A 19,171-nucleotide genomic window follows, 5' to 3' on the forward strand; every position below is an offset into this window, starting at 1 on the left:
ATTTACTGTGCACAAAATAACTGCGCCTAAAGGACGGGACATGAAGGCATTGGGAGGGTGAGCAATTCGTAAACAACTATTCTATTTTCCTGGTAGCCTAGGGTGGGTTGGCTAATATTTTGTGATTGGTGACAGGTTTCATTTCTCTGAAACACTCTAGACCTACTATTGATTTGGTGCGGGTTCGTAGGCTATCCATTAAACCGGCTCAGAAATAAGACTTGGAATTATTTTATTTGCATAGCTGTAGTAGATTTCATCGTGACATCACGTTTTTTAATGGCTTCAGTAGTAGCTGCATTGAGTTTGGAGCAAGAGACGCATTTGTTGAAGCTCCTTCCCGAACCTGCCCAACTTCACCTGCTCTACAAGGGAAGCCACCATGGGTTCAACATGCATACGTTGAGATCTAAATTTGACAAAGAAGGAAGATTCGTTGTAATAGTGTATTTCAATTCTGGGGATGTAAAGGGGGGTTACCTGAGTAAATCATCTAATGAGAGTGAGGACCAAGACGCATTTGCCTTCGAAATAAACCATCAAGAAGTAACACACTTCCCTGTTCTGGATGACTCTAAAGCGACGCATTTTTCAACCTCTATGTCAAATGGTTGCTTGACGTTTGGGGATTGTCTAAAGTTGTACACCGAGAATATATCCATTTGCGTGGAATCGTGGGATATTATGTATCACCAGGGTTGTTGGCGGGAGCCGGAGTACCTGGATGTTGAGCTGTATCGAGTTGGAAGTAAATATAACTTTTACTCGTCAATTAATTTCTGTCATTATTGTACTGTTATTTGTCGTGATTATGCTCTTATTCATTTTATATTCAAGGTGCACGGAGGGAGCTGCCATGGACTGAGGAGTAGGTCACATTGTGAATTAATTTACGGAGTCCAACATTCATTAACTTTAAGCAGTCTGCTTCTGCTATGACAACTAGAAACACTATTTGAAGCCTGATGCAGACCTGGGTGCGAATACTATAAGGTTTTTCAATGACTTTCACATAGACTACATTTCAAAGTAAGTTTTAGGATATATTTTCTTAGAAAATACAAGCTGTTGAATATTTGGAAATGAATTTGAAAATACTCATACATTGACAAGTGTATTTTCAAAGACATTTGTATTTGAACCCAGGTCTGTTTGGTGCTAGGGGTATTTTAAATGTATTTGGAAACAAGTAGCCTATTTGAAAATAGTTTCAAATAGTCATCATAGGAAACATTATTTGCAAATACATAGAAAATAAGTAGTTAAAATACAAATACTTAAGCATGTCTTTGAACTTGGGCTGTCAAACAAGAACATTGTTTTATTGAGTTATTTGCAGGATTTGCTTTGATTTAATTGCGATTAATGGTAAATTCCGTATTTGCTCAAATTGAGCTGTTATTTACAATTTTCCATGCAAAAAAAACATTTCAAGTATATTGATGTCTGATGTTGTCTAAAGTAACTACCAAATTAGGTACATTTAAAAGCACATTTTCTTTAACCTCAGTGTCAACTAGTTTTTACATGGCATTGTACATTTTAGCTGTTAAGATCTATTTTGGATGTTTAGAGTATTTCCAACGCTTTCAGACAATGCGATTAATCACAATAAAAAAATGAGTGCACTAAATGTCAAAATGTTAACTTGAGTTATCTGATTAACTCTGACAGCACTTATTTCAACCCAGGTCTGATCTGAAGTAATATTATGACTATTTCTGTGCAATTCCATTTAACCAGAGGGAGGGGGTCACTGAGGAAGAATCTGGTCTCCTTCAAACCGGCCTGCCGATCTTTAAACCGGGTCAGAGTTCTGCTGATGGGTCCTCCTGGGTCAGGAAAATCCAGCTTCATCAACTCTGTCAGATCTGTGATGTTCGGAAGAGTCCTTCTCCTGCCTTTTATTGGCACTGCAACAAAGGGCTTCATCAAGAAGGTATAAAGTAAATAATCTGTAACAAGGAGTATTTTGCATGATACAAACAGTGCCTAGTGAAGGTCTACACACCCATTGCACAGTCTTCACATTTTGCTGCCTTAAAATGTAATCTGAAAAGGGATCCTCTTATTTATTTTCCTGTCGATCTACACAACCTAATCTACATTATTTTATACACAACAAAAATATAAACGCAACATGTAAAAAGATCCCAGAAATTTTCTGTATGTAGAAAAAGCTGATTTCTCATAAATTTTGTGCACAAATTTGTTTACATCCCTGTTAGTGAGCATTTCTCCTTTGACAAGAAAATCCATCAACCAGAAATATGTGGCATATCAAGAAGCTGATTAAACAGAATGATCATTACACAGGTGCAACTTGTGCTTGGGACAATTAAAGGCCACTCTAAAATGTGCAGTTTTGTCACACAACACAATGCCGCAGATGTCTCATGTTTTGAGAGAGCGTGCAATTGGAATGCTGACTGCATGAATGTCCACCAGAGCTGTTGGCAGAGAATTAAATGTTAATTTAAGTCGCCTCCATCGTCATTTTAGAGAATTTGGCAGTATGTCCGACTAGCCTCACAACTGCAGACCACGTGTAACCACGCCAACAGGAAATGTGAATTATGTGGATTATAATTTATAGACGTTTTTTGTAGGGGTAGATACATTTAGTTAAATCGTTGAAATTGTTGCACGTTGAGTATATATTTTTGTTCAGTATACAGTATACTGAACAAAAATATATACTCAACGTGCAACAATTTCAACGATTTAACTAAATGTATCTACCCCTACAAAAAACGTCTATAAATTATAATCCACATAATTCACATTTCCTGTTGGCGTGGTTACACGTGGTCTGCAGTTGTGAGGCTAGTTGGACATACTGCCAAATTCTCTTTGAGTAAGAAATTATGAATGTATTTACGTGAAATGCCTGGGTTCGCCGGGGGTCTCTTGGTGAACAGGGCAGCCTTGGAAAGGGGTTTGGGCCTTTTCGCGGCACGCTTGTAAGGCTTTGATAGTCCGAAATGGTTCCAACAAGTCTTCTATTGTTGTCCTTCTTTGTCATTGTCCAGTATCCGGTGACTTGTCGTGAAGTCCTGAACAGAACTACAGAGTTGACTTTCGTTCCATTCACTCTTGAAGAGGCTTCTTTGAAGATAGGCTAGCCAGACGTATCGATGGTTTGAGCTGAGTAATAGGATAGTCCTACTTCAATTCACTTTGGAAGAGGACAGCTTCACGCTTTTCTGTTCTGATGTGTTTTTTCTTAACCCATCATTTATATAGTTTGCTCAAAAGGGGCGGTTCTGGCAGGCTGGCACGCTCCCTGACCTCTCTCCGGGCGGTAACTACTCAGTATGTAAATATTATGGAAAACAATTCTCTTATAGCTTGTCAAAATACATCCTTCTCTTAACAAAAACACTTTCATAATTTTTCATATTACATGCACAACGCATAGTATGGAAACTTTGTATATGTAGTGGGTATACATTCCAAGTTACAGTATTTCCTTTATAAAAATTTTAACCTCTTAGAGCTCCCCCTACTTTGTGCAATTTCTGCCTGAAGACATACCCAAATCTAACAGCCTGTAGCTCAGGCACAGAACCAAGGATATGCATATTCTTGGTACCATTTGAAAGAAAACACTCTGAAGTTTGTGTAAATGTGAATTGAATGTAGGAGAATATAACACAATAGATCTGGTTTAGATAAAACAATGAAAAAACCATATGTTTTTTATTTTCATTTTTGTATCATCATCTTTAAAATGAACAAGATAAAACAAACATTCAGATAGGATGATGGGGACAATTTCAGTGGAAAATATAAGAGGGCAACAGTACAAAGTTTCAGAATGATAACTTCCAAAATGAGTGTGCTACATGAAATTTATCAAGAAGTCACCCAGGTGTCCCACACAAGTAGCCCACATGTACCCAAGTGGCCAAATTGGTGAAGGTATACATTTTGAAACAAATAACTATATACAAAATACCAAAATGGTAATCTAACACCCCCCCCCCCCCCCCCCCCATTTTTTTTATTTTTTTTATAAAAAATAACATGGGTAACTATTTACACACTTTCAATATTTGGAAGACCCTCAGTCCTCTATCAAATCAATGTATATAGCCCCAGCCTAAAACCCCAAACAGCAAGCAATGCAGGTGTAGAAGCACGGTGGCTAGGAAAAACTCCCTAGAAAGGCAAAAACCTAGGAAGAAACCTAGAGAGGAACCAGGCTATGAAGGGTGGTCATTCCTCTTCTGGCTGTGCCGGGTGGAGATCACAGTGGTTGTAGAGGGTGCAACAGGACAGCACCTCAAGAGTAAAAATGAACAGTTTAGGGTTCCATAGCCACAGGCAGAACAGTTGAAACTGGAACAGCAGCAAGGCCGGGTGGACTGGAGACAGCAAGGAGTCATCATGGCAGGTAGTCCTGAGGCATGGTCCAAGGGCTCAGGTCCTCTGAGAGAAAGAAGGAGAGAAAGAGAGAGCAGACTTAAATTCACACAAGACACCGGATAAGACAGGAAAAGTACTCCAGATATAACATACTGATCCTAGCCCCCACCCACTTTGCGATATAACCCCACCAACTTTGCCAAAACTCTAGACAATATTCTGCTGCTGATGCCAGATGCCATAGCAGTCTCTTTCTGATGTAAAGCAGAGGGTCACTGAGCATGTGGTGCAGGTGATGGGAGACTTAATCTTGCAAACAACACATCAACGCCTCCATGCTGTGCCCTTTTGGCCCAAAATATATTTGGGCAGATGAACACTTGTGGCAGGAGCAGAAGGGACAGGGCTTGGTGCAGTGGTGCTGTAGCCAGCCATCTCCTTGATGCTCCCTCTAATGTAGACTGATTGGAGGAAGCATGCTGGCTGTGTTGAATGTATGGGTTTGCATTCTACAACATACCATTTTATATATATATATATATATATATATATATATATATATATATATATATATATATATATATAAATGGTAGAATGCAAACCCATACATCTCAACACAGCCAGCATGCTTCCTCCAATCAGTCTACATTATATACACACACAGACATAGGCTATGGTCGTTCTCATACAAACAAACAGACCCTCACTCACAATGACTAGCTAACGTGTACTTTACCCATTTCATTACATCTTTATATATTGCAAATAAAATGTAGAAACAGGTATAATAAACATATATATCGAGTACAGGGAACATAAAGTGCTGTTCCATTTCACTTTGGCCATTGTTGTGGGCCTGCCTCAAATAGGCTATTTCATGTGGGGGTGGGGTGGAGCAGCAGCTGGTAGACCATGCTTCCTCTAATGTAGACTGATTGGAGGAAGCATGCTGGCTGTGTTGAGATGTATGAGTTTGCATTCTACACATTCTACACCATACCATTTTTATATATATCTATATACAGTGGGACAAAAAAGTATTTAGTCATCCACCAATTGTGCAACTTCTCCCACTTAAAAAGATGAGAGAGGCCTGTAATGTTCATCATAGGTACACTTCAACTATGACAGACAAAATGAGGGGAAAAAATCCAGAAAATCACATTGTAGGATTTTCTATGAATTTATTTGCAAATTATGGTGGAAAATAAGTATTTGGTCACCTACAAACAAGCAAGATTTCTGGCTCTCACAGACCTGTAACTTCTTCTTTAAGAGGCTCCTCTGTCCTCCACTCGTTACCTGTATTAATGGCACCTGTTTGAACTTGTTATCAGTATAAAATACACCTGTCCACAACCTCAAACAGTCACACTCCAAACTCCACTATGGCCAAGACCAAAGAGCTGTCAAAGGACATCAGATGCCCTTCTTTGTGAGGCATTGGAAAACTTGAATCTTTGTGGTTGAATCTGTGTTTCAAATTCACTGCTTGAATGAGGGACATTACAGATAATTGTATGTGGGGTACACAGATGAGGTAGTCATTAAAAAAGAATGTTAAACACTTACTGTACACAGAGTCCATGCAACTTATATGACTTAAGCAAATTTTTACTCCTGAACTTTTTTTGGGCCTGCCATAATAAAGGGGTTTACATTTCAGCATTTCAGTTTTCATGAATTAGTAAACATTTCTAAAAACATAATTCCACTTTTACATTATGGGGGATTGGGTGTGTAAATGCAGGCTGTAACACAAAATGTGGGAAAAAGTCAAGGTGTGTGAATACTTTCTGAAGGCACTGTATGCTGCCCTAAGAGTTGTGCAAAGTTGGTGGAATGTATTATTCGAGATGATTCACAGCTGTAATGGCTGCCAAATGTGGTCCACCAAGTATTAACTCTCGGGTGTGAAGACAAAATCAAGACAAATTCATTGTTTTATTTTGAATACATTTTTAAAATGTCTCTTTCTTTCACTTTGAATATATGGAATAGGTTGTTTACATCTGTAGGGAAAAATAATCTAATTTAATCCCTTTTAATATGAAATTTTAAGGCAGAAAAATGGGAAGACTGCAAGTGGTGTAGACTCACTAGCATCTTTAAGATACTGTAGATAGAGAAACCCAATGAGTATAATTTGTAGCAGACAGAGACATGCTTGATGTTTGGGAACATCTGGTCTTCCATATCAATGTGTTCATGAGTGTGAGGACTCGCCCTGTGGTTGGGAGGGATGAGGAAATGTGTGTTAGGTATGTCTGTCTCTTTAGCAGTCGTCTGAGTTTGTCTAAAAAAACGTGCTCTCAAAACACTGTCCGCTCTCCTTATCTATCCAGCTGAAGTCGTATGACATCCGGTCAGAGAGAGGGGGGAAGCCCACAGCTCTGACCCTTTGTGATGTGTTGGCTCTGGGGGACGGCGAGAGGACTGGCCTGACTCTCACAGACGCACTGGCTGTTATCAAGGGATATGCCCCCGAGGGATGTATAGTATTACCTATCTAAATGTAACAATACAATCAAGATTTTAAAAACCCTTAGTCTTACTGAGGATAAATATCAGAAGAGATGGGCCTATATTGCTTGCTATGGTTTGTCCACATTTGACACATGTAAACTTGGAAGGCCTACTTTTTAAATGTTTTATTGTTGATGCTGTTATAACCAACTTTGATAAATATACTAAATGTACAGTATCTGTTTTCTTTGCTTCTCATCAATAAAATGATTCTCCCACACAATAGTTTCAAAGTGAAGCGCCCATCAAAGCTGAGACTTCAGGTTACAGACCTGTTCCATCGATAAATGACCAAATCCATTGTGCGGTGTTCGTTCTGAATGCCTGCCAAATCATGTCCACCAGTGATGACCTTACAGAGACACTGAGGACACTTCAAGCTGAGATCGCAGATCTGGGTGAGCTCATCCCAAAACTTCAGAGGGCAATTTTGATATCAGTTGATGTTATGTTTAACTGCAGATCATAGCTATAACTGATTTCTCACTCTCTCCCTCACACACATGACACCGTCCTCTCCAGACATCCCCCAGGTGGTTCTGTTGACCCATGTGGACCAGGTGTGTCATGCCATCCAAGAGGATGTGAAGTTTGTCTACTCCAGCCGCATCTTACAGGAGAAGGTAGGTTAAGTAATTAAAACGTTTTAATCAATTTAGATTCACTCAATAATATGATGGAACAGTATTTTTTAAAGTTTTATTTGCAATCTATCATATGTTTTGCTGTGCCACAGATGCAGAAGGCAGCAGAGGTGGTGGGTTTGCCAGTGTCCTATGTGCTTCCAGTGAAGAACTATTCCAGTGAGCTGTCTGTGAGCTGCAACACTGACATCCTGCTGCTGAGTGCAGTTCATCACATTCTCCAAGCTGTGGACGACACATATGAGGAAAACCACCCTCTCACCACTGCAGACGCATCTGCAGAACCTCCATCTGCAGAATTTCACAACAAGCCCAGTAACCTTTTAATATTTGACTAGTAACCATTGGTGAGAAATCATGTGCAGTTGTTTATTGTGATTGGATAATGTTTTCTTTGTTTTCTTTTGGGTGTAATTTTTTCCTCTCCAGATGTTGGAACCTACCTATGTTTATTAGGTTTAAAAATAACAAGTTAATTCAAGTGAGACAAAGTATGTTGTTGTACAATAAACCAATGAGAAGATGACAATGTCTGTTAGATTTTATGTTGGCCTATTGTATACTTTGAAACAGTGACGTGGATGCCAGTGGTTCCCTACAAAATGTACAAATAACATACACTATTTTTTTCCTTCAATTTGCAAGAGTCTGCATCTATCTCACTGGAGAAAGCATCCGAGCGAGCTAAACAGCGCCCCTCTGTCTCTGTAGCCCATCTAGCTGATGCTGTCTGGTCAAAAAGATTGATATTGTTGCCACCCGTAGCATTGAATGCAAGGGAATCCAGTGAGAATTTGGCCTCCCTTGATATTTTTTGTTGTTGACAATAACAGCCAAGTGTTGAGCTAAACTGAGTGAGCTCAACTGTGAATGGTTCTGGCACACCAAAGAAAAGTGTCAAGGGAAGCCAGTTTGGATTTGGCTTCACACCCATCACATCAAGCCAAATGTAATTGACAGAATTGAATTGTTGCAACTTGTGTTGTCCTTAGGTCAGATAAAATTGTCCCTTTCCTAAATTAGCCATGGACAGAGATAAGAATTTGGACTTGTGGTTTTACTTAATTCTAAGTACTGGCCAATGATTATAACAGCGATTCTGATCCAAACATAAATTCATACATTTTGCCTCCGGCCTGAGAGGATAGAAGTTCAATATGTAGGTAGATTTAGTAGGCTAAAGTTAGGAAAAGGATTAGGGTGAGTACATTTTTTATTTTTTTTGCTAAGTACATTTTACAAAAGCTGGGGGGGGGGGGTGTATGTGTGGACCGTGATAATTCCTTATTGATGTGGATAGCGAGGAACTTGAAGCTCTCGGGCTGCTTTGGAGCGCCTGAGGGGAGGGGCCTGAGCCCCTGATCCTGCCAGGATACAGATGGATGATGTAGATAGCCCACATAGGGGATTCACACTGGGTGTTTCAATAGAGCTTCAGTTGAGTAACATTACTCAAAATGTCAGTTGTAATTGCACCTGCATGAAAAATCTATATATTTGTTTTCTTAGTGCTGCCTGAGTTAGAATATCCCACGATAAGCTGCAGACCATACTATTTACCAAGAGAGATTTCATCTATATTTTTCGTAGCTGTCTCTTTACCGCTACAAACCGATGCTGGCATTGACTGCACTCGAACTGTGTTGGGCCATAAGCAAACAAGAAAATGCACATCCATAGTCAGCGCTCCTAGTGGTCAGTGATTTTAATGCAGGGAAACTGAACTCCTTACCTAATTTTTACCAGCATGTCACCTGTGGATCTAGAGGTGAAGAAAAACTCAAAATCACCCTTATTACAGACACAGAAAAACAAAGCCATGTATTTGCCAAATCTGACCATAACTCTATCCTCCTGACTCCTGCCAACAAGCAAAAACTGAAACAGGAAGTACCAGTGACTCTCTCCCTAAATTTAAAGTGCATGCTGCCACCTACAGTGATGGAATGTATGATCTTCTCAATTCTGTACTACCATGAAAATAAAATTCTAAACCAAATTAATTGCTAATTTCACCCAGAAGCACCAGCCCCGACAGACAGTAGGTCTACTTACTACAGGTACATCCATGTAAGCTCCATCAGTCCACATTGTATTTCTAACAATCTGTTTTACGGCATCTGCATATGATACATCATGACTGATCCTATATCGCTGAGCCTCTCTCTGTACCTGGCATCCACCAAATGCTGCAGTGTTCTCCCCCACAATTCAGCATTTAACCTTCACATTGCTTCCACATTCACTGTAATCATGCGCTCCTTCACACATATTTTCTTTCCTTTACACTGAGCAGATACATGTCCCATTCTTTGGCATTTAAAACATTGTAGTGCATATGGGACAAATTATCTAACATTGCAACTAAGGAATCCTATCTGACTTTCTCAGACCTCAGCATCACTAATAAGCTTTCAATTATTTGACCCTCTTTCCTACTGATCAATCTTTTGGCCTCAATCACTCTGCCTCCCTTCACATTTTCTTCAATATCATCTGTGGACATAGATATTGAGACCCCAGTGAGGACTCTCCTCAATCTAGCATATGCACCAGGGACATAGCTTTTAATCACCTTCCCATTTTCAGATTCTTCTCCTGCTGAGCCTGGCTACCACACAATATTAACACTACCATTTCCAATGAACCAAGCTAATTTCACTTCACCCACTTTTCTCTACGACATTAGTTAGTCAGATAAGGTGTAAGTGAGGCCCTGTTGTCTCATCAAACACTATCGCCACTTTCCACCAACACATCATTACTCTTGCTTCCTACCTTGACCCTTATGCTTTCTTTACTAGATGCGCCAATGCTTTCTGTATCATGATCTCTCTTCTTCCTGTTTTTCAACTACCGACCATTCACGTCCTTGAACCTCATCCTACCGCTCCATACCATCAACACTGACACCCATATTGTTCTCAATCCAGCACAGCTGTTGCTTCACCAACTTTTCCTCCATTCCGTCCTCACTACTCGCTGCCATTTCCAACCTCTCGTCCCAATCGCATCCTCTCTTCAATTATCTGAGGAGAGAAAGCGCAGAAGTTGAGTAGCCTAATTGAAAAAAGGCCTGTCTCTCAATCCCCATCCCACCCCAGCCCAACAGTTGGAGATATTGCATTATCTAGCTAACTGCTGAGCTGCAACATAATTCCAAAGAAGAAGAACGGATGAGTCGACAAGGGCAGAGAAATACAATAACGGTGCCGACCCGGAATTGAGTTGTTGCTTTTTATTCGATTGATTCAATTTAAATTAAAACGAATTCGTTGCAGAATTACCAAGTTTGACACGAATAGAGGAGAAGATAACACCCGAAAGGCGTATCTTTAGATGTTTCTTGTCAAGGCAGGTTTACGGACAGCTGTATTACTTGGAGGGTGCCCTAGTTACATTAGCTAGCTAGGCTATGTAACTGTTTCTGTGACGCCGACTGACTTATATGTTATTGTTAACGTTTAATGTTTTTTTTGTGTGTATTCGTCCACGATTTGCGTTTACTGGGAGTAGTGAGCGAGTTTCTCTGGATGTAGGCTATACCAACGAGGTTTTCTCCCAGGATCATCTTGCCAAAGCAGGCCAGAGTTGCTACTTTGTTTCAACATTTATTTGCAGTCAGTAGGCTATCAGTGTTTGAGAATCTCCACCTAACTTCCCCACTTTTGATTGACGCTTGAAACATTGTTGACCTTCTGTCACAAGCTGCTAAAACGCGGACCCGGTTACGTTGTAACCTGAAGGGCATCTCATTGATAAGAAACAGTACGTAACTGTTCTGTAACTGCTGTGACAACGTTTCGCTTTGATATTTTTTTGATTTTTTTTTACTAGGCTTAACTCTATTAATAGGCACTCTGTAGCTAGTAAGAGTCTAAACGCCCTCGGACCTCTGTACGTTGACATTCTGCCTCCGCAAATCCCCCCTGACGAGTGTTTGCATTCGTGTGTCATCACAGCACTGTCATGCTGCTGTCTCACTCCGACCTATGGAAAGTGTGTTTGGAGAACATCTACAGACCCTACACGGTGGTCCTCGCCACCATCACCGCTGCCCTGTACTACCTCTGGGGCCGCGAGGGCCAGGTCAGTCGCTCGGCCAGAGACTAGCTGCCTTCGGGGTACTGTCTTCTGGCTTTGAGAGCATGTGCCTCTGAGCTCCGTCTCATTTAACCTCTAGTATTTTACTCTTGAGTGCTTCATACCTCTATCTGCAGGCACTTGCATTATGTCCATCCCTCACTGTAGTTTTTAGAGCAGGTTGTAAGAACCAAATAAGTTAGCACCCAATATTGTATAGATATTGGACTTGATACCCCTATCGGATATAAATTAGGCCTGCACCCTGTAAGATATGCTTTCATCCACTGTTCCCCAGCACCTTTTACTCATATGCAGATTTTGTTCCATTGCCCAACCACTACAGCTCGCAGAATATATGTCCCACAGTGTGTAATTGTCTGTTTGGTTGTCTCTGCTTATTCCACACTGTTTTCACCCATTTCCATCTTCTCTTTCATTCTCCCTCTGTCTCTCTCACCCACACTTACTCCTGTACACATCTTTGATTAGTCCCTTTTGCTTAAACACACACATGCTCACATATCCATGTCCTCTCTCTCTCTCTCACCCTCAGACACCAGTCCTGGTGTGTAGCGATGCATTCCGTGTGTTCCTACAGAGGCACTGCCCCGTGGTGGCTGAGCCCTTCAGCCCTACTCCCTGGTGCTGGGGAGGCCGGCTGCAGACACTGGTCAGAGTGCTCATCAAGTCCAGCCCCCAGGTCGACTACAGGAAGTAAAACAACCCAGAACCCACAACTTCCTTCCTTCCTCTCTACCCATAACCTCTAGTCATCTGCATATTGGGCCAACCTACTGTATACCATTTGAAACGGTATTCAGTTAAAAGACTAACCCTCCTGTCTCCTCCACTATCCTCAGTGAGTTGATCAGGACGGCTGACGGAGGTCAGATCTCTCTGGACTGGGTAGATAACGGGGACAGCGCTGCCTACCCAGAATGCTACTCTCGTCCCACAGTGCTCATCCTGCCGGGCCTCACAGGGAACAGTCGTCAGACCTACGTCCTCCACGCCGTCAGCCAAGCCAACCGCCGCGGATACAGGTCAGCCTGAGAGGCCATGACCTTTCACTTTACCTGTCATGCTATATGGAATCCTTGGTTTAATCTCGAATACGTTCTTGTTGGTTCTGGATTGGACTAGATTGGTTTTACAGTGCAGTATGGTAGCCTGACTGTCATCTGGAGTTGAGAAACACCGACATGGGGCTCTTTGTCACTGTGCTGAGGTTTGGAATCTGAGATTAGATCTTTGTCTCTCTGTTTCCCCAGATGTGTGGTCTTCAACAATAGAGGGTTTGGAGGAGAAGAACTACTGGTAAATTTAGGGAATGCCTTTTTAAGTGCACTATCATGCATATTCCACCAGGGTCTGCCACAATGCAATTTTGCAAGCAGTTTGATAAGACATTATACTGCTGTTCAAAGGTTACATTGCACACAAACATCAATAATGTAACATAAGGTCTGTGCAGTGCTTCAGACTCGTAGTCTCATCCACATGTCAGCCCATGTCTTCTCTCCCAGTAGACTGATGATCCCAGTCCTGCCCCAGTAACCTACCCCCCCTCTCCCCCAGACCCCAATGACCTTCTGTGCGGCGGACACCTCGGACCTGGAGCGGGTGGTCCTCCATGTCAGGGAACTCTTCCCACAAGCCCCTCTGCTGGGCACCGGCGTGTCTCTGGGAGGGTAAGTGCTTAGAAAGGAAGAAAATGCATAGAGGTTATAACTGCTTAAGTCTGTTCATATAGTTTTTTTTCTCCCTCTCTATACTCTTCTTTCCCCCATCTTCTATCCTTCTCTTGTCTTTTTCTACCGCTTCTCCTGTCTTCTCCCTCACCCCTCCTATTCCTGACTGTATCACAGCATGCTCTTGTTGAACTACTTGGCTCGTAAGGGTAGTGAGGCAGGGCTTGTTGCCGGCCTCACAATGTCTGTCAGCTGGGACACGCTGGAGTCCTGTGCCTCGCTGGAACAACCAATCAACCGCCTGATCTTCAACCGACACCTCGCCAGCAACCTGTGCCAAGCCATTAACAGGTAAGACTGACTTGTCGTCTAGTTGTTGTGGTATCCATGTACGTGTTGCTGTGAATGTTGTTGCCATGGTTATTGGCCTTTCAAAATGGAACAAGACCTGTCATTCCTAGCCTTGGTGTGATTACAACCCAAATATCTGTCTCTCTCGCTTTCTCTCAGACACAGAAAGATGTTGGAGACTGTGGTGGATGTGGACCATGTACTAAAGGTAAGAACCCGTTTCATATGGTTTATGAGGTTCCATATCATTGTGTGTAGAATGAGTGTATTAGTTGTGCGCCGGTGCCCTTTTTTAAAATCTAACTCTCCCTACGCTCCTGTGTGTTTACCCTCTCAGGCACGTACTATCCGGGAGTTTGACGAGCGCTACACGTCAGTCTTGTTTGGCTATAAGTCCTGTCTGGACTACTACCAGGAGGCCAGCCCAAACTACAAGCTTCCCAGGACGACAGTGCCCATTCTCTGCCTCAATGCGGCCGACGACCCCTTCTCCCCCAAACATGGTGGGTACTGCCTGGGTCAGAGGGAGACGCGATTGGGCCTGGGGTATAGATGGTTCTTAATTAGATTTTGGAAGCAGCCCTCAAAGTTTATCATATATACAAAAGTATGTGGACACCCCTTCAAATGAGTGGATTTGGCTATTTCAGCCACACCCGTTACTGACAGGTGTATAAAATCGAGAACACAACCATGCAATCTCCATAGGAAAACATTGGCAGTAGAATGGCCTTACTGAAGAGCTCAGTGACTTTCAACGTGGTACCACCATAGGATGCCACCTTTCCAATAAGTCAGTTTGAAAGAAATTCTGCCCTGCTAGAGCTGCCCCGGTCAACTGTAAGTGCTGTTATTGTGTAGCGGAAACGTCTAGGAGCAAATCCGGCTCAGCCGCGAAGTGGTAGGCCACACAAGCTCACAGAACGGGACCGCCAAGTGCTGAAGCGCGTAGCGTGTAAAAATCATCTGTCCTCGGTTACAACACTCACTGCCTCTGGAAGCAATGTCAGCATGAGCTGTTTGTTAGGAGCTTCATGAAATGAGTTTTCCCGTGCACAAAGCGAGTTCCGTACAGAAATGATTTGTCAAGATCAGTGTGAAAGAACTAGACTGGCCTGCACAGAGCCCTGACCTCAACCCCATCGAACACCTTTGGGATGAATTGGAATTCCGACTGCGAGCCAGGCCTAATCACTCAACATCAGTGCCCAACCTCACTAATGCTTTTGTGACTGAATGAGCAAGTGTCCGCATACTTTTGGTCATGTAGTGTATATACTGAACAAATATATAATCACAACATTCAACAATTTATTTGATTTTACTGAGGTATAGTTCATATGGGGAAATCAGTCAATTGATATAAATTCATTAGGCCTTAATTGATGGATTTCACAGGACTGAGAATACAGATATGCATCTGTTAGTCAATGGGCCTCAGGATCTCATCACGGTATTTCTGTGCATTCAAATTGCCATTGATAAAATGCAATTGTGTTCGTTGTCCGTACCTTTATGTCTGCCCATACCATAACCCCCCGCCACCATGGGGCACTCTTTTCACAACGTTGATATCAGCAAACCGCTCGCCCACACAACGCCATACACGTGGTCTGCGGTTGTGAGGCTGATTATGGTAAGGCTGATTATGATTATGGTATAGAAAGGATGTCAAGAACAGCTCAAAAAAGCAAAGAGAAACGACAGTCCATCATTACTTTAAGACATGAAGGTCAGTCAATCTGGAACATTTCAATAACTTTGAAAGTGTCTTCAAGTGCAGTCGTAAAAACCATCAAGTGCTATGATGAAACGGCTCTCAAGAGGACCGCCACAGGAAAGGAAGACCCACAGTTACCTCTGCTGCTCCTGCGGATAAATTCATTAGAGTTAACTGCACCTCAGATTGCAGCCCAAATAAATGCTTCACAGTGTTCAAGTAACAGACACATCTCAATATCAACTGTTCAAAGGGGGCTGCGTGAATCATGCTTCATGGTCGAATTGCTGCAAAGAAGCCACTACTAAAAGACACCAATAAGAACAAACTTGATTGGGCCAAGAAACACGAAGGAAGGTGGAATTCTGTCCTTTGGTCTGGAGTCCATATTTGAGATTTTTGGTTTCAACCACCGTGTCTTTGTGAGATGCAGAGTAGGTAAACGGATGATCTCTGCATGTATGGTTCCCACCGTGAAGCATGGAGGAGGAGGTGTAGGGGTGCTTTGCTGGTGACACTGTTTGTGATTTATTTAGAATTCAAGGCACACTTAACCAGCATGGCTACCACAGCATTCTGCAGCGATACGCCATCCCATCTGCTTTGCGCTTAGTGGGACTATCATTTGTTTTTCAACAGGACAATGACCCAACACAACTCCAGGCTGTGTAAGGGCTATTTGACAAAGAAGGAGAGTGATGGAGCGCTGCATCAGATGACCTGGCCTCAACAATTACCCAACCTCAACCTAATTGAGATGGTTTGGGATGTGTTTGACCGCAGAGTGAAGGAAAAGCAGCCAACAAGTGCTCAGCATATGTGGCAACTCCTTCAAGACTGTTGGAAAAGCATTCCAGTTGAAGCTGGTTGAGAGAATGCCAAGATTGCAAAGCTGTCATCAATGCAAATGGTGGCTACTTTGAAGAATCTCAAATATATATTTTTTTGGTTACTACATGATGATTCCACATGTTTATTTAATAGTTTTGATGTCTTCACTATTATTCTATAAAGTAGAAAGTAGTACAAATGTAAGAAAAACCCTTGAATATGAGTAGGCTGTGTCCAAACTTTTGACTGGTGTGTGTGTGTGATCAATTCTTGGTCTTCATCTAAATGCTTCAAACTGAAATTCTCCTCCTTCTGTCTCACTCCCTTTCTCTTCTCTTCTCTTCAGCTCTCCCGGTGGCCCTAGCCAAGCGCCTGCCTAACGTAGCGCTGTTGGTGACGTCCCACGGCGGACATATAGGCTACCTGGAGGGCCTTTACCCGCGTGGGGAGGGCTACATGGACCGCCTGTTCGGCCAGTTCATTCAGGCAGCCTTCGATCACCCAGGGGACCTCAAAGGGGCCTGCAGCATCAAGGAAGAGCTTCTGGATTGACCTCAGACACCCTGGTCATGTGATTCGGTCCTGATTGTTCTGGGACTGACCGATTAACCTCACCGGCATTACTACCCTCTCTTCTTTTTCATCTCAGGTGCTTATCCGTCGACCAATCAGACAGAGCTTAATGCAATAGATACTGACATCATGTAGGTAGGGACTTAGACGGATGCCTTATATTACTACACACAGAATGAGAATATCTGGTCTTAAAGCCAGTAACTCTTCATACGTTTAGTGTTTCAAATGACTTACTGTTGAAATGAATCTGGCACACAAGCCGTCACCCTACTCTCCGACGGTGTCTTGGGGTGAGTGCGATATGCAAAATGAAACATCCATTCACCACACACTGTACAGGTTACACACTTGTACATGTGTGAAACAAGACAAATATAAGCACCCCCCCCCCCCCCCCCCCCCCCCCCCTATTTGACTTTTTGAATTTCACCCTTACTATTTCCTGTCATAATAAATCACATTGGCTTAGACGATGTAAACAAGGACATGAATAGATCACTCGCATTCAGTCTTCAAAAAGACAAGAAAGGGAAACGTTCATTGAAAATATTTCCCCTTGAACTGATGTTTAATTATGACTAAAGCAACTGATTATGTTAGAAGAATATACTTAGCTTATCACACAACACACAAATACTGGAAAAACTTGAATGAAAAGTTTATTTTAATCTTGTTTTTAAGCTACTTGGGTTTTATTCTCATATATATTCTCATATATATATATATAATGTGATTGTAATAGTGGTTAGCATACACAATAAAATACATGGAAATGTCTATGTATAACATACTGCAGTTAATACTTTATCATGTTGGTCAAGTACATTTAAATTTAGGAGATAATTGAAATTTCAGTTAAGTGGAAGTGCAATTTATTTTCAATTAGGATTTTCTTCATTGAATTGGAATTTTGATTCACATCCTGATTTGACTGAACTGAAATTGAATTTTGACCTCATCTGATTCCACCACAAAGAGAACAGATAAAATATTTTGAACATGAAGGAATGTTGTTATAAAATATACACGGGATGTATTATGTATCTGTGTAAAGGCTATATCGGAGAATGTATCAAATGCAAGCTGTCTAAGACTTGCCTTACCGTTGGTCGTATCTCAGCCCGGACAGTGTGTTTGACAAAGTAGTATTTTTATCATCAAAAGTGTTGGAGATTGTTTTTGACTTTCTTGCAACATCCAAACCCAAGTTGGGAGGTCTATGATGAAGTTTTTCACAATTCCATTTCAAAACAATCTGGGATTTCCCACACATTCCACAACATAGCTTAGTCCTGTATACGTTCATGCGCATGATATGACACAGAAAATCTATATCTTTATTTGCCTATAAAGTACTGTACACATTAGGCTAGACATGCTAAAGTAAAGGAGAGCAAATTGCTATCAGAAATGTCTGCTGGCTGTCCTCTCTTGGTTTACAAATACAAGTGTAAAATCCCCGATTGTTTCATTTGGACCAGTACCACTATACTAGCTATGCTATTTTAAATACAGCCTATGTTTGATAATTATTCTTGTGATTTTTGGTTGTTTATTTGATTTGCAGTATTTTTTTAAACTGAGGATGCACACATAAAGCTCTGAGATTGTCTAAATTATAATCACATTTAAGATGCCGTGTAAGCTCTGACCTTTCCCAAGGACTAAACGATTTAATTCGATGTGGGTACAAGGGTGAGTGACAACTCAGTGGTTTAAACCTAGGGAAAGCTCACATTTGACTTTATTTCTTAGTTCTGGACGATTGTCTCACGCTTTGTCTTGTTTGAAATTTGCACACAATTGTAAAAGTTTGAGTAAATCTGTTTTATGATTATGGACTATACTATACAGAATGTCGTGTGGTTATGTAACAGTTATCGGTAATGTTGCACGATGTGTGTCATGACAATGGATCAACTATGTCTGTCTGTTTGTCTATCTTGCACTGAGTCACCGACTAAAGTAGTTACGGTAAAACAGGAAGATGGTGTGATGTTTTTATGACGCTGCCATGACGATCACCAGCACTACCCTCCTCTCCCATCACCACCCTATTAACTCTTATACATGTGTTATTACTCAGTAATAACAGCCGCTGGGACAAGACTGCCTGGACCTTGGGGGGAACGCCCAATATACACCACTATACCTGCTGCACTGCAATGATAATGTGATTGCAATAATAATCTATTGTAACTTTTTTGTGACCTTCCATTGTTCTTTTATGTTACCATGCCACTAATTTAAATATTTGATCTGTATTCCTTAATAAAAACACAAACAGTTGTTATTTCTGTCGATATTCTGTCGAATTATTAATTTCCTAGACATATCTGACTTTATCTTAATCACTGCTGTAATTATCTCAAATA

At 41.6% G+C, this 19,171-nt stretch overlaps 2 protein-coding genes across 10 annotated transcripts; both read left to right on the forward strand.

Moving 5' to 3' along the window:
* The first annotated feature begins 59 nt into the window (after window positions 1-59).
* Window positions 60-8,067, forward strand: LOC110522342 (interferon-induced protein 44-like). Of its 3 annotated transcripts, XM_036975926.1 has the most exons (7): window positions 84-748; window positions 838-868; window positions 1,744-1,939; window positions 6,717-6,862; window positions 7,117-7,295; window positions 7,420-7,520; window positions 7,634-8,067. In XM_036975926.1, exons 5-7 carry the CDS (start codon window positions 7,232-7,234, stop codon window positions 7,877-7,879), a joined length of 411 nt encoding a protein of 136 aa, XP_036831821.1. In that variant the 5' UTR covers window positions 84-748; window positions 838-868; window positions 1,744-1,939; window positions 6,717-6,862; window positions 7,117-7,231; the 3' UTR covers window positions 7,880-8,067. The 3 variants fall into 3 exon arrangements, 2 of the variants coding, with proteins under 2 accessions (XP_036831821.1, XP_036831822.1); XM_036975927.1 differs by lacking the exons at window positions 84-748; window positions 838-868 and adding an exon at window positions 956-1,029; XR_005051496.1 differs by lacking the exon at window positions 838-868 and having other exon boundaries at window positions 60-748; window positions 6,717-7,295.
* A 2,580-nt stretch (window positions 8,068-10,647) lies between these two features.
* LOC110522344 (phospholipase ABHD3) lies at window positions 10,648-19,097 on the forward strand. Of its 7 annotated transcripts, none has more exons than XM_036975931.1 (10): window positions 10,648-10,750; window positions 11,504-11,630; window positions 12,181-12,341; window positions 12,488-12,670; window positions 12,899-12,944; window positions 13,206-13,318; window positions 13,496-13,669; window positions 13,829-13,877; window positions 14,007-14,172; window positions 16,567-19,097. In XM_036975931.1, the coding sequence occupies exons 2-10, from the start codon at window positions 11,511-11,513 to the stop codon at window positions 16,770-16,772; spliced, it is 1,218 nt and encodes a 405-aa protein (XP_036831826.1). In that variant the 5' UTR covers window positions 10,648-10,750; window positions 11,504-11,510; the 3' UTR covers window positions 16,773-19,097. The 7 variants fall into 7 exon arrangements, with proteins under 7 accessions (XP_036831826.1, XP_036831823.1, XP_021456350.1 ...); XM_036975928.1 differs by having other exon boundaries at window positions 10,665-10,895; window positions 11,504-11,665; XM_021600675.2 differs by having other exon boundaries at window positions 10,667-11,309; window positions 11,504-11,665.
* The last annotated feature ends 74 nt before the right edge of the window (window positions 19,098-19,171 follow it).

The sequence above is a fragment of the Oncorhynchus mykiss genome, chromosome 4 (assembly GCF_013265735.2).
Source record: "Oncorhynchus mykiss isolate Arlee chromosome 4, USDA_OmykA_1.1, whole genome shotgun sequence".
In the NCBI taxonomy this organism is placed as follows: Eukaryota; Metazoa; Chordata; class Actinopteri; order Salmoniformes; family Salmonidae; genus Oncorhynchus; species Oncorhynchus mykiss.

Bases quoted from the DNA above. Each gene is read 5' to 3' on its own strand.
- LOC110522344 (XM_036975928.1), top strand. The intron at 12,671-12,898 runs GTCAGCCTGAGA...CTGTTTCCCCAG, and splicing joins GCCAACCGCCGCGGATACAG to ATGTGTGGTCTTCAACAATA. The intron at 13,670-13,828 runs GTAAGACTGACT...GCTTTCTCTCAG, and splicing joins CTGTGCCAAGCCATTAACAG to ACACAGAAAGATGTTGGAGA.
- LOC110522342 (XM_036975926.1), top strand. From the start codon at position 7,232: ATGTCCACCAGTGATGACCTTACAGAGACACTGAGGACACTTCAAGCT. The intron at 7,296-7,419 runs GTGAGCTCATCC...CGTCCTCTCCAG, and splicing joins AGCTGAGATCGCAGATCTGG to ACATCCCCCAGGTGGTTCTG. The intron at 7,521-7,633 runs GTAGGTTAAGTA...GCTGTGCCACAG, and splicing joins GCCGCATCTTACAGGAGAAG to ATGCAGAAGGCAGCAGAGGT.